The sequence below is a fragment of the Festucalex cinctus genome, chromosome 8, assembly GCF_051991245.1.
Source record: "Festucalex cinctus isolate MCC-2025b chromosome 8, RoL_Fcin_1.0, whole genome shotgun sequence".
In the NCBI taxonomy this organism is placed as follows: domain Eukaryota; kingdom Metazoa; phylum Chordata; class Actinopteri; order Syngnathiformes; family Syngnathidae; genus Festucalex; species Festucalex cinctus.
Window position 1 is genome coordinate 28,405,742 of NC_135418.1, and position 13,381 is coordinate 28,419,122.

General features: G+C 43.0%; 1 protein-coding gene across 3 annotated transcripts in view; it reads right to left on the reverse strand.

Moving 5' to 3' along the window:
* dhrs3b (dehydrogenase/reductase (SDR family) member 3b) overlaps positions 1–13,381 on the reverse strand; it is a 224,881-nt gene that overhangs the window by 1,152 nt on the left and 210,348 nt on the right. Inside the window, exons 1-5 of one of the 3 annotated variants that reach the window (XM_077528431.1) lie at positions 12,389–12,603; positions 12,101–12,200; positions 2,097–2,240; positions 1,708–1,827; positions 80–318 (exon numbers count right to left, since the gene is read on the reverse strand). In XM_077528431.1, the coding sequence (XP_077384557.1) occupies positions 80–318; positions 1,708–1,827; positions 2,097–2,240; positions 12,101–12,200; positions 12,389–12,405 (620 nt within the window). In that variant the 5' untranslated portion in view covers positions 12,406–12,603. The other 2 variants (XM_077528430.1, XM_077528429.1) reach the window with 2 other exon arrangements.

Genomic DNA, 13,381 nt, shown 5'->3' on the forward strand with positions numbered 1-13,381 from the left:
TATGCATGTACCAAGGTGGTTGAAAAAAAAAAAAAAAAAGTCAAACTAAACAGGCTTAGTACAAAGGAGAGTTTCCCACCTGACTCTCATGCCCTGGAACATTTCGGTGTTGGTGTGGAAGGGAAGAACCGTGGTGCACCCAACGCCGGGACAGTCCAGCAGGCCCAGCGTCAAGCTCTCCATGAAGGCCAGCGACGAGGCCTTGGAGGTGCAGTAGTCTATGGCGCCAGGAATAGGCGACTGGGACAGGATGGAGTTGATGCACACGACGTGACCGTGCTGAAGCTCCAGCATCCGAGGCAGAAAGGCCTTTGTGGTCTGACAGAAGAATGGAGGGAGGGTAAGAAGAGATGTTATAAAACAAAGAAGGGAATGAAATATGGCCGAGAACTGGCCAAGAGTCAAGCCACAGATTATTTTTCCATTTCCATTTAGGGGATAATTGAATTTCCGTCTGCATATTTTGGTTCTTATGATCTCCATTTAGAATAATGATGCCATGACTTCCACAGGGCCCCCTCCAAATGTTTCGGGAAATGAAGCCGTCAGAAGCGTTCCACTTAACGTGCACTTCTGAACTTGTCGAAATTGACAAGTTTGAAGGTTCTTCAAGAGGAATTTTGGAAAGCCCCATGTTGAGCCTCCTTTCAATCTTGGGATTTCTTACTGTAATATCACTAGCTTCGTGAACTTTATCCTATACACGTCCTTGTTTCTAAAGCACAAGTCTAGCCACAAAAGACTTCATACTTTTGTTTCTAATGATAAACTATGAAGCAAGATATGTGACTGCTACTGCTAATTATGCTAACAATTAGGCTACTACTGATAGAGCTAATGCTACACTTAACTCATTCACTGCCAGCCATTTTCACATTTCGCAATCCCGTTCGCTCCCGGCTGTTTTACTGGATTTTGACTGATTTTGCAAGGCCCACAGAATATTGTGTTCTATTGCTATAAAAGCATGGAACCTATCAAAAGAAAGATTAAAGTCTCTTCTTCCATCAGAAAAAAAAGTATGTTTCTATTCGTTTCCGTTTTGCAGCAATTAGCATTAGAAGCGAGCTAAGTTTCATCAGTTTTTGCAAATCTATTTAAAATTCAAAGTAATTGAGCTTTTTTTCTAGATGGCTCTGGTTGATCTCCTTTGCTCTGCTGCCACCTGCTGGCCGTTTGTGTAATAACTACCATTTCTGCAACCGTTCTTTGCAGTTGAAAGGCTGCATCAAAGCCTTCCGTATGCTCTAGCATAAAAAAAACAACAACAACAACAACAACAAAACGTATAAATACGTCTTTGGGACACTTAGAACATAAAAAAACGTATTTATACATTATTGGGAGTAAATGAGTTAATTAGGATTTATACTACTACTAATGTGGCTGCTTATACTACAACTACTGTTTAGAATACCATTAGTGCTAAAGCTACTAGCCTACTTCTACTCCTCATAGCTACTGCTATTGCTACGACAGCAACAGGTGGCTACACGAATTCACTAAATCTTCTACTATCTAAGTGGAAGAGCATTTTCTTGTCCCGCCTGTCATTACAAGCTGACGACAGAGATTGCTAACGGACCGTTTTTGGATAAGCTACGTAAAAGAAGAATGATTTCCTGCTGCTGTGGCGCAAAGTCTGGGAATCGCTTGGCAAGACGACGAAAGACACAAACAAAACGACTCCGCGATAATCCTTCTTACCCAAAACTGTCCCAAGGTGTTGATGTGCTGCGATTTCAGCAAGGCGTCGTCGTCGCTATCCATCAGACTTTTGCCGTGGACCACAGCTGCGTTGTTCACTAATATCGTAACATCTCCCACCTGAGAGCACAACACGGAGAGAAGAGAAAAAAAAAAAAAAGAAAACATTGGCAAACGCACTGCATGTCTGCTTCCATGAGATAATGCATTTTGCTGCACCAGAGCTGTCATCAACATTCTCCGCTCTTATTTTGAGATTTCAGTTGAAGTATAAATCTATATGCCAGATGGGAGAGACGAAGCGACTCGGAGCCAGCATCCACGCTCGGAAGCTGGGAGGAGGGATTCGCGGGGGAAAGATTTCGCCGGGTTCGATCAGTGCCGAGTACCTTTTCTCGAACAACCTTGGCTTGCTTGTAAACCTCCTCCCGATTGGCCACGTCGCAAAGGAAGTAGTGGCACTCCGTTCCCGCCAGAGAGATCTCCGCGGCGGTTTCTTTGAGAGACTTCTCCGTGCGGCCCCACAGGATCACCTGCCGCAAAAAAGTGACGGGCTTAGCGCTAAAATGGGGACCACGAAAATACTATACAGACAAGATAAAAAAAAAAAAAGCCAAGTTGGAAATTTCCAAACCGAGCATTCGTACGTGGTCAAGTTCACGCCAAAGTAATGTGAGCCACTGTGGTCATCCCCTCTATTTGGAGACCAATAAGTACGGTATTTTCCACACTATAAGGCGCACCTAAAAGCCTTCAATTTTTTCAAAAGCTTTATAATCCAGTGCGCCTTATATATGGATCAATATTGAGCCGCAACAGGTCTCGCTGTCAAGACGCTAATCGGTGACCCTGCACGATCGGTGAAGCGCATGCGCAGAAGATCCCGCCATCTTGGATCGCTCGCTAATACTAATACTTTGCCTCAGAGAAAATAATAAAACAGCTGTTTATTCATTTTGGGAGTGAATGGAGTTGTCAGAAAGATGCTTTGTTAATCTATTAATAAAGTTTGACTGACCTATCTGACTGTTTTGTTGACATTCCCTTTAGCGCAGCACCATCTAATGGATGCATAACGTAACCCCAGCCTCTACTGTAGCGCCTTATATATGGAAAAAGTTTTAAAATATGTCATTCATTGAAGGTGCGCCTTATAATGCGGTGCACCTTATATATGGAAAAAGTGTCATACATTGAAGGTGCGCCTTATAGTGCGGAAAATACGGTAAAGATATCGGTATCATGACAGCCATGGGTGGAGTTAGATGGTTGCCAAGAAAATGATTAGCAAGAAAGACAAATAAAAGCATCGATCTTGTTTTAACTTAAAGAGACAGCAAATCTTCATCAAGCCCCTATCGTCGAGTAGCGTAGCGGATCAACTTGCATGTGGTCGAATCGAATCATAATCCCACCGAGTTGAACCAAATCGTTCCACTTTCAAAATCGAACCGTCCTTGAATTGTTTCGCACCCCACATATCAAAAACCGTATATCCTGAAAGAAATCAAATACAGTTGTGGAGCGATACAAACCCTTAACCATCACCAAACGCAGATAGGGCCAAGGATTCCCCAATCCTGGTCCTTGAGAGCTGGAGTCTTGCATGGTTTTAGATGTTTTTGTTCTCCAGCACACCTGATTCATATAATCATCTTATCAACAACCTCTGCAGAAGCCCAATAACGGTCGTGATCTTTAGAATCAGGTTTGTTGTTAGAGGACAAACATCTAAAACCTGGAGAACTCCGACCCTCAAGGACCAGGATTGGGGTAGCTTGTTTGAGACAGTCAGATTCACAAAGAAACCCATTTATGGAAAAAGCACTATTACTATCCTGGATCTCAGAACTATGAGGGAGATGTGGTACAACTTGGGCCACCGTATTTTCTAGCAAAGTGGAGTCTTACGTGTAGACTCAGACTTATTTTAACAAAAAATAAAGGCCTCCGCTGACAAACATCACCTTCCAGAAGTGCGACCTCTTACAAATGAGACAATTCTACGAAATAAACCTGCATGTAATCTGAAGGTACAGCCTTTTACACCCCATCATTGGTGTGGAAAAACAAAAACAAAACACGTAATTCAGTCCTCGGCCGTGGCCAACAAAATACTGTGCGCGCATTGCACAATATTTTTGGCAGCGAGAGCGCATCATTGAGAGAACAGAGAGGCCATTTTCACTCCGACAAATAGTTTTGAGCCAGATTAAAAGGCTTGCGCTGCCGTGTGAATGAATTGCCTCTTCATCCGCCCCCAAGACCAAATGATCATCTGAGCAGGGAACACGGACGGGGTGGGCTGGTGGTTTCCTAGTTATTGGGCAATTAGATCTGTCAGTCTCCGGGGTCAGCGAAAGGTAATGAAATCAGGGGGTTGAGCCCTGCTCATGTGTCTCCAAACACAAATTCTCAAAGAGATTACACGGCCTTTTGAGCAGATGAGCCCTGTCATTTCTGCTCAGGAAGTCTGAAGACGTGCGTGAAGTGCTGAGGGGCGCAAGTGTGCGATTTGGACGCTTGCCCGCGACTCGGGCTAATATCGGGGGGGGGGGGGGGGGGGGGGGGGCGCCATTGATCATCTAGTCTGGAGTTTTACATTTGAATATTTATTGTTATTTTCTCCACTGTTCGAAAGCAAATGAGGTGAGATTGGGTCAACATTGCTTGTACGGTGTCCGCTGCGTGAGCCACATTTTGGCCTGTTTTGCTGCCGCTTCTCCTAAAAGGAATTCTATAGTACGACGTCATATTAGGGCCATGTATATATATTTTTTTATTTTTATTTTTCCAGACAGAAGGTAATATTCTGAGAAATTTTTTTTTTACAAATTTGCCACTTTATAAAGGTGGCAAATTTGTGAGGGAAAAAAACCCCTCAGAAACTTACGACAAAATACGTGTAGCATAGCTACTGTATCGTCCAATGTGAGGATTCATTGGTGGTTAATCGGACACCGTTTATAAAAGTAAAAGGCAGGATGGAGACAGATTCATTGTTAATTTAAACGTTACTCGTCGTACACGGCAGCTAGAGCGACAACACTTCCTGACCCCTATCAGCTGACTAACACTAACCAATCAGAAGCTAGCATACTTTAAAGTAAATGCAAGTGAATGATAGAGATCAGCGGATTCGACACATCAACTTTGTGCAAAAGAAATACAACAATTTATGAAAGTGTAAATAATAATTCTGGAAACATAAATTTACAAGTAAATATACATTTGAACAAATTAACTTAAATGTTTGATCCTCAGGATGTGGACGTTTGCAAAGCGAGGCATCTTTGTTGCTGGACCGAAAAGTATTGGCACAAACATCCTAGTACGCTACATGAATATTAAGTTTCTGAGTTTTTTTTTCCTTGCAAATTTGCCACTTTAGAAAGTCTCAAATTTTTTTTATGATTTTCTTCCTCCCAAATTTTGCCACTTTAGAAAGTCGCAAATTTACCACTTTAGTGGCAAATTTGCGAGTTTATTTTCTCTGAATACTGCTCCAACGTCTAATGTATATATATATGTATATATATATATATATATATATATATATATATATATATATATATATATATATATATTATATATATATGGCCGATACCAGCCTTTTTTCAAGTACTCGAGTACTTGTGACGCAGGGGGAAGACGTTAATTGAGTCCTCCTTGCCTGTAAGTGGCGCTAGCTTGCAGCAGTTTTTTACCAAAACTTCACCGGTTTGGAAATACTTCAAAATTGTGAATCTTAAAACTAAAAGAGCATTTTTGTGTTTTATTTTGAGCGTTAAGACTATTGAATAGTGACTGTGCTGTTTTTTTTTTTTTTTTGTTGTCAAAATTAAAGGAAATATATTTATTTAAAAATATCTTTTACTGATTTTTTTTTTTTTATTTGTCAAAATGTACTACTGGTATCGGCAGTTGGTATCGTTATCGGTGAGTAGTGAGGGTCTGAGTATTGGTATCGGTTTGAAAAAAAGTGGTATCGAACATCCCTGATATATATATATGGATACGTGGCCCTAATACGCCGTCGTACTAAAGTGTCCTAGAAGAATTGAATACTTTTATGACAGTAAGTAAGTTCAAATAAAATTTGTATTAGCATTTCATGGCTTTCAAAAGAAGCATGGATGCTTTCGAATGGACCGTCAGACTGTTACAGTCGTTTGCTTTTGCAAACAAAAAAAAAAAGCTAGTGAGTTGAGTGTGGGCCTTTGCATCTTTTGCATGGACGGCCATTACTGTTGCCGATTGGCAACGGGCGACAGTCAGAGGCTAAGCAAACACGGAAATTTGACACCAGCTAGCTATGAGCCTCTGCTAACTTATTAGACTTGATTGGGTTTTTTTTTGTTTTGTTTGTCGGGCCATGCGAGATAAGCGCAAAGCAGACAGGTCCTGATGAATAAAGTGAGAGCTTTTAATGGGATTGGATTCTTGCAAACAATGCTGACAAAGAACCCCCACCCAAAAAAAAAAAATCTCATTAGCTGTCAGCCCTCTAACCGTGCTCACCTGTGTTTAAAAAAAAAAAAAAAAAAAGCATGTTTGATTCATTAAAGGTTTATCAGTCTTCACAACACACACGAAGCTCAACGCAAACAAGGATTAGCCAAATTGAAAGGAAACGGTAAGAAAACAGTTTTTAATTAACCCCCGTAACACCCACCCCCTTCAATCAGGAGAGGAAAATCGACTCTCGCTCTAACGTGGAAATTGAAGCAGACGATTAGGGAAAATGTGACCCATGCCGCAACATCTGCTGCTTGTAACGCGCTGTCCAAATCCTTGGACAGCATGCTTGCGGTTTTTTTCCGTGACCTCGCTCATTTGCATATTCCATGAAATGGAATCGGACAAACCAGTACTGAGTCAAAAGGGGACATACTGAGACCAATAAATCATTATTTCCCTCCCTTGGAGCAATAACCAAGTGAAAATGAGTTGGTTTTTTTCCCCATCTGGATCTGTAAAAGGGGCAGAAAAACTTGAATATGCTCTTATTCGCAAAACCCGAACAAGACCTCGGGCTACCGCTTTTTATAACTCGAATGTTTTTTTTGTTGTTGTTTTTTTTGTATCGGAGTACTTCCTTTGAAAGAATCTTTGGTTTGTGTTCTACGCATGCCCTGTTTGCAAGGAAACTTGGTCTGAACTACACGGGTGACACACAAAAAAAGGGAACTTTGAGCGAAGAACAATATTTTATTCATACGTATCCAGTAAAAACCAGTTAAGGCCATCAGGCCACACATTCTCACATGGGGAGGCTGAGCCGTTCGCCCATGCGGGCGGGCGGCCTAGACAGTATAAGCGCAGGGACGATTCTGAATAGATCAGTCCCTCTTCCGCATACTAATAGAAGAGGGCTCCGCAGCTGTGTACTCGATCTTTCTGGCATCCATTAAACAGTTCAACTGAGAAAATGCAGCCGTCTGGTTATTACTGTTAGTATAATATCGTGAGCATTAAGATACGAGAACCAGTGGAAGTTCCGACCCAGAACTTTACAGCTTTGTTGGATTGTTAAAAAGTTACTTTTTTTATTTTATTTTATTTTTTGTCAGCCTTATTTTATTTGTATGCGTGGCGGCCATCTTACATTGCCACTCTCTAAACGAGCCAAACCTGCACCGAGAGTTCTCCTCAGCTTTTTCACGTTTTTGTTTTTTAATGGCGATTAGGGGTGTTAAAAAAAATCGATTCGGCAATATATCGCGATACTACATTGCGCAATTCTCGAATCGATTCAATAGGCGGCTGAGTCGATTTTTAAACTTCCATTTTTAATGGAAAAATAGTCAACAAAACGTCTTACTTCGGGTTAGGGTTCACACCTTAAGCATGGAATAATGTCATATGAACGGAACATTAAGCCTTAATATTTTATTTTAATGCTGTTCAAACATGAAACCGATTACAACCTGTGTAAGACTGAAGTTTCAGAAAAATAAATAATACATTTTCATACAAATCTTACACTCTAAAACTTTGCCCATTAGTATTTTCTAAATTTGAATGAAAAAAAAAAAATCGCAACAATCGACTTATAAATTCGGATCGGGATTAATCGGTAGCGAATCGAATCGTGACCTGTGAATCGTGATACAAATCGAATCGTCAGGTATGAGGAAATTCACACCCCTAATGACGATAATGCCAATGTGTGTATGAAAACACACAAATATGCATGACGCCCAACCCACCGGAAATACTCAAGCATCGGTAAACAAAAATGGCAAAACAAGGTGACGCAAGACAGAATCACACTTTTGGAGTGAGGGGGAAACTTAGTGTGGTGAGTGACATGAATATAATCTCTTTATATATTGCGTTCACTGTAGAAAGTTAAAATATGCAATACGCAATATGCATGCGGGAATAACTAAGTCATCTGCTGACGCATGTAAACGGTCTATCCCGAATATTTTAGGAACCGGAATATTGAATTTGACCCAAATATTGTCTACATGTAAAAGTAGTCTCATTGGCGTCATAATGTCAAAAAGTTGAAATATCAATTGTAACTGAACCAGTCAACATATTGGTCGTTTCGTGGGACAAACAACAGCGTGCGTGTGTTTTCCAGTTCACCGGAAACGATCAAACCGGTTTCAAAGCGTTGCGCGTAAATTTCCGTTGCATCTTGTGACCGATCACGAAGCGTTCAGCTCCAACAAGTTGTGCCAAACAACCCAATTGTTCAGGTGAGCGGAAGGAAGCATGAGCGAGCCAAAGTCGCACAGCTTGAAACAAAAACCTCTCCCCGTTCGCTTGGTCGCGACTCGACGACAGTCGCGTTACGACTCAGATGTCCGACCCCCCCCCCCCCCCCCCCCCCCCCCCCGCCTCCCTTTCAATTTCACACCCGCCACACTGGAGGGCTACAGAGGAGCGAGAGGCGGCACACACAGAGGGGGCAGCGGGAGTTCAGGAGGCAGTCGCCTGCCGCTGTCTAATTACTGCAGAGACAGCAAGGTCAGTTGCAGGGCAATACCCAGCTGGGAGTGGTGTGCTTCCCGCCTCCGGGACAACACACACACACACACACACAAACCTGTTGTCAGCACTGGGGCTTTCAACAATGTTGAATTGCACATTTTTAGGCAATGGTGGGAAGCAATGGAGTAGAAATACTTTGTGACTGGACCAAAGTAGGCATCAGTACTTATTCTACTTTTAATTAACTTTTACTCCATAAATTTGTAAAGTGATATGTACGTTCTACCACTCATGTTGTCAAAAGCGGCTTGTTACTTTTGCAATCTTTGCAGTCGATGACTGGACATCGACATGGATTGAAACTTGGGGTCTTTCAATTGGGGAAAAAAACAAACAAAAACAGGGAGTATTAATGACGATGATGTAACAGATCAACAAATCAAGATATTTCCCATCAACGGGTTTAATGCTGTCGGCTAAAAGATTGATGAAAAGCTACCGGCAGGCTACGTGCTACCGCCGGTAACAAAAATACAATAAAATAAATAAATCACGGTCTAATTTGAAAAACCACAAATATGAGGCATTTATTTTGTTGGTGTTTATGGTTGTCATCCTTAGATAGCCAATACGGTATTTTCTTTGCCAGCAAAGCCACTGGAATGCGGCTGTTCTTATCGCGTAAACGTCGAGCCAGTGCTAGCTAGCTCGCTAACAACTGCTAGCTAACTCTCTAAGAACAACAACAAAATGGTTAATGTACAGTGTCAGAATGAGTCAAAAGTCATTTGAGATATAGAGGCACAGTAGCTAGCTAGCTAAAAGCTTGTCGCACTTGCGCTAAATAGCGCTTTAGATTTATTTTTGTAGTGGGGCAGTGACCTTTTAGCTATACTATATCAGGCTATAGGCTACTATAGCTACATATAGAACAACTGTAGGCCTACACAAGTTCCACGTTTTCAGCAATTATCTTCAAACCTGTTGGATTGGATTGTGGCTTCACTTAGAGTTGAATCAGTTTTCCTACTTTTTGCAAGGGTCTTTTTTTTTTTTTTTTTTTTTTCCTTCTTCTTCTTAAATACACCCATATCTGTAATTCTACTTAAGTTCGCAGTATGAGTACTTTTGACACCTCTTCTGAGAAGTTTTTTTTTTTTTTTTGGAAGCCGTCCTGAAGAATTCTTTGGTTGATTGTTTTGGAGCATCGTTCTGCAACAGTTCCTCCTCGCAGTCCCATCTCATCTCCGAGGATCCATTCGTCAACTCCGCAGTTTGCCTTTCATGCAGCGTGGAAGTCCGCGCGGAGGAAAAAGGAAATTCTGGCCTGACAATCACAAAGGAGGGACGGTGTGGAGGGATATTTGGCGCCGGTTCACATCAGAGGTTAGCCTCATTCAAAACGGCCCCGCTGTTTCCTCTTAGCATCTACGCAGGCAGGAGGTAGTTTGTCGCGCACGTTAGCGCAGGTGTTGTTTTCAATGCCTTCGCACCTTTTGGTGCAGCCCAACAATGAGGCGCTTGAAAAGCAGGACGACATCTTTTGTTGTGCAGCTGCACTCTGAATAAGACGTAAAAACTCACCGGCTTTCTTCTTTATTGTCATTTTTTTGGGCACGGTTAAAAACAAAACAAAACAAAACAAAACAAACAAAAACTACCCAGTGGGGTTGTTGATGTCACAAGCAATTTTTCAACACCAACACTTTTCACCCTGGTCCCTCCAACACTTTTAAAATCAAATGTTTGAGGTATTTTTCAGTATATGGCGTAGGTCGGATACTAAAAAACGGATGACAGGCGGCAGATGGCGTCCAGGCGACAGTTTGGATACCACCGACCAAAAGTGATGTGTGTCGCACACCTAATTACAACCAGCGGCCCTCCAAGCCGAGAAATTTCCATCATTTTTCCAAAGATGATAAATCCCATTTGATGCAAGACAATTAGTGCTAAAAGGGACATCGGTGGCTCATCAGATGCTCGGCTGGATAATGTTCAGAAAAACTGATGATGATGATGAGGAGGGACTCGCTAAGGCCTCTGGAGCTTTGGGGGCCCAAGTGGCAGCTCCTTGTGAGCTACTTTGCATAGCCATTTAAAACATGGCACCTAATTGGAAGTAAATAACTTTGCACTGTGGGCTGAGTGGTTAACTCATTCACTCGCCGCCATTTTCACGTTTCGCAATCCCGTTCGCTCCCGGCTGTTTTACTGGATTTTGACTGATTTTGCAAGGCCCACAGAATATTGTGCTCTATTGCTATAAAAGCATGGAACCTATCAAAAGAAAGATTAAAGTCTCTTCTTTCATCAGGAAAAAAAAGTATGTTTCTATCTGTTTGAGTTTTGTAGCAATTAGCATTAGAAGAGAGCTAAGTTTCATCAGTTTTCACAAATCTATTTAAAATTGTAAGTAATTGAGCTTTTTTTTTTATATGGTCCTGGTTGATCTACTTTGCTCTGCTGCCACCTGCTGGCTGTTTGTGTAATAACTACCATTTCTGCAACCGTTCTTTGCAGTTGAGAGGCTGCATCAAAGCCTTCTGTATGCTCTAGCATAAAACAAAAACAAAACATATAAATACGTCTTTGAGACACTTAGAACATTTAAAAAAACAAAACGTATTTATACGTTATTGGGAGCAAATGCGTCAACAAGTCCGCCTCCCGGTGCTGAGGACGCAAGATCGAGTCCGGGCTTCGGCCTTAGTGGGTGGAGTTTGCATGTTCTCCCCGTTGCCTGCGCGGGTCTTCTCCGGGTACTCCGGTCTCCTCCCACATTCCAAAGACATGCATGGCAGGTTAATCGGGCGCTCGTTTCTGTGTGCCCTCCGATTGGCTGGCAGCCAGTTCAGGGTGTGCCCCGCCTACTGCCCGAAGCCGGCTGGGATAGGCTCCAGCACCCCCGCAACCCTTGTGAGGAATAAGCGGTTAAGAAAATAGATGGATAGTTTTGCACTGATCGGTGGACTTTAAGGTTGCTATCATTTTCCAAACGATCGCTTGCATCCTGCCGAAAGGTCAACTCGATTCAGCTGCAGGTCACCCATGGACACTTCATTAGGTACCCCTACATGCCAAATGAGGATCCCCCCGCCGTCAAGTTTCCTGCCTGCCCACGAGCTAACTTTCGAAAGCAGTGGCCACTATTTTGCATGCACCCGTTGCATGGAATCGCTTCACCTTAACAACGTGTCCTCTGGATGACTCCTCACATGCCTTCTCATCATCGTACGCCTCCTCAACATGTCAATCCCACCTTCAGCCCTTCCCACAACACGCGTCACGTCAGCCCCCGCTGCCGTTTAATCGCACCAGCAGTCGGCCATTCAACCCCTGCGTGACCCCCCCCCCAAAAAAAGCTCTTGTGTAATACTCCACATTTGCACAGACACAACAAGCGTGCACAAAAAAAAAGCGACGCGACGTTCCGTGAGTTTACCTTCCTGGCGCCCTGCTTGGCGAACTCCTTGGCCAGGTGGCGTCCGATGCCGCGTCCCCCTCCCGTGATCAACACCACCTCGTCGGCCAGCTGCTTCCGCCTGCTCGGCACCAGCCGCGACACCGCCGAGCGCAGCACGCACAAGAGCATTTGGACCGGGAAGAGGAGAACCCGACACGCGCTCCTCAGCTCCATGCTTGGCCCCAAAATCAAGTCTTGTGCGCACTTTTCTTGGTGGTGGTGGTGGTGGGAGAAAAAAAAAAAAAAAAAAAAAAAAAAAAGTCTCACCTGGCGCTGTCGCACATGCGCACCTTGCGGAGGAGTGTCGCTCGGTGGCGCGTCAAAAAGCGGCGTCCAAACTTCCCGACGTCATCCCGCCCTGGAAGCAGCAAAAACTCTTGTGCGCTCCGCAAAGCCCGCCGTGCGCCGCTTTTATAGACGCGCGCCTCCCGCAGAAACGTGGAGCGTGGAGCCGAGCTGAGCCGAGGGCAGGCTGCAAAGGAGCAGGAGGAGGGGTGGGGAGGAGGAGGAGGAGGAGGAGGAGGAGAAGGGGGAGGAGGTGGTGGATTTTGGCTCGGGTGCAGTAATCCTGATTGACACGCTCACTGGTGTGGAGGGCCTCCAAAAAGTGGTCACCCCACTATGAGCTCCAGGTGGGTGCACCCCCCAAAAAAAGAAACGTGAGTCCAGATCACCTCCAGTGATCGATGCAAGATGAACAAGGGAATTAAAAGTTGTTATTCTTCATTTGGCTTATCAGGTGAGCAAAATAAAGCAAAGAAACGAATCAATTGGGATTCACTTCAACACCCAAGCGAGAGATGCCATTAGTCATAAATCATCAAAATCATAATGTTGTTGCTCATTTCCATTTGCAGTCAGGTTATACGAAAATAAAAATAATCACGTCAGCCATCCAGATTTCATCCATTTTCCTAATCATTCAAATTGAAAAAGTTATAGTTTAAGTAGTAGTTGCTTTTTATTGTTGGGTACTGACTAATGTAAAAAAGGCTAGGCCATGTTATGAGTTAAATGCACACTTCTGGGGGAAAAAAAAAGAAGAAAAAAAAAAAAAGAAAAGCCTCCAAATACTGCTTTGGTCATGCATCTGACCTTTGAACTTCAAAATTATACCAATGCATGTGTGATTACAATTAAAAAAAAAAAAAAAAAAAAAAAAAAAAAGCCTCCAAATACTGCTTTGGTCATGCATCAACAATACTGACCTTTGAACTTCAAAATTATACCAATGCATGTGTGATAAAAAAAAATAAAAAA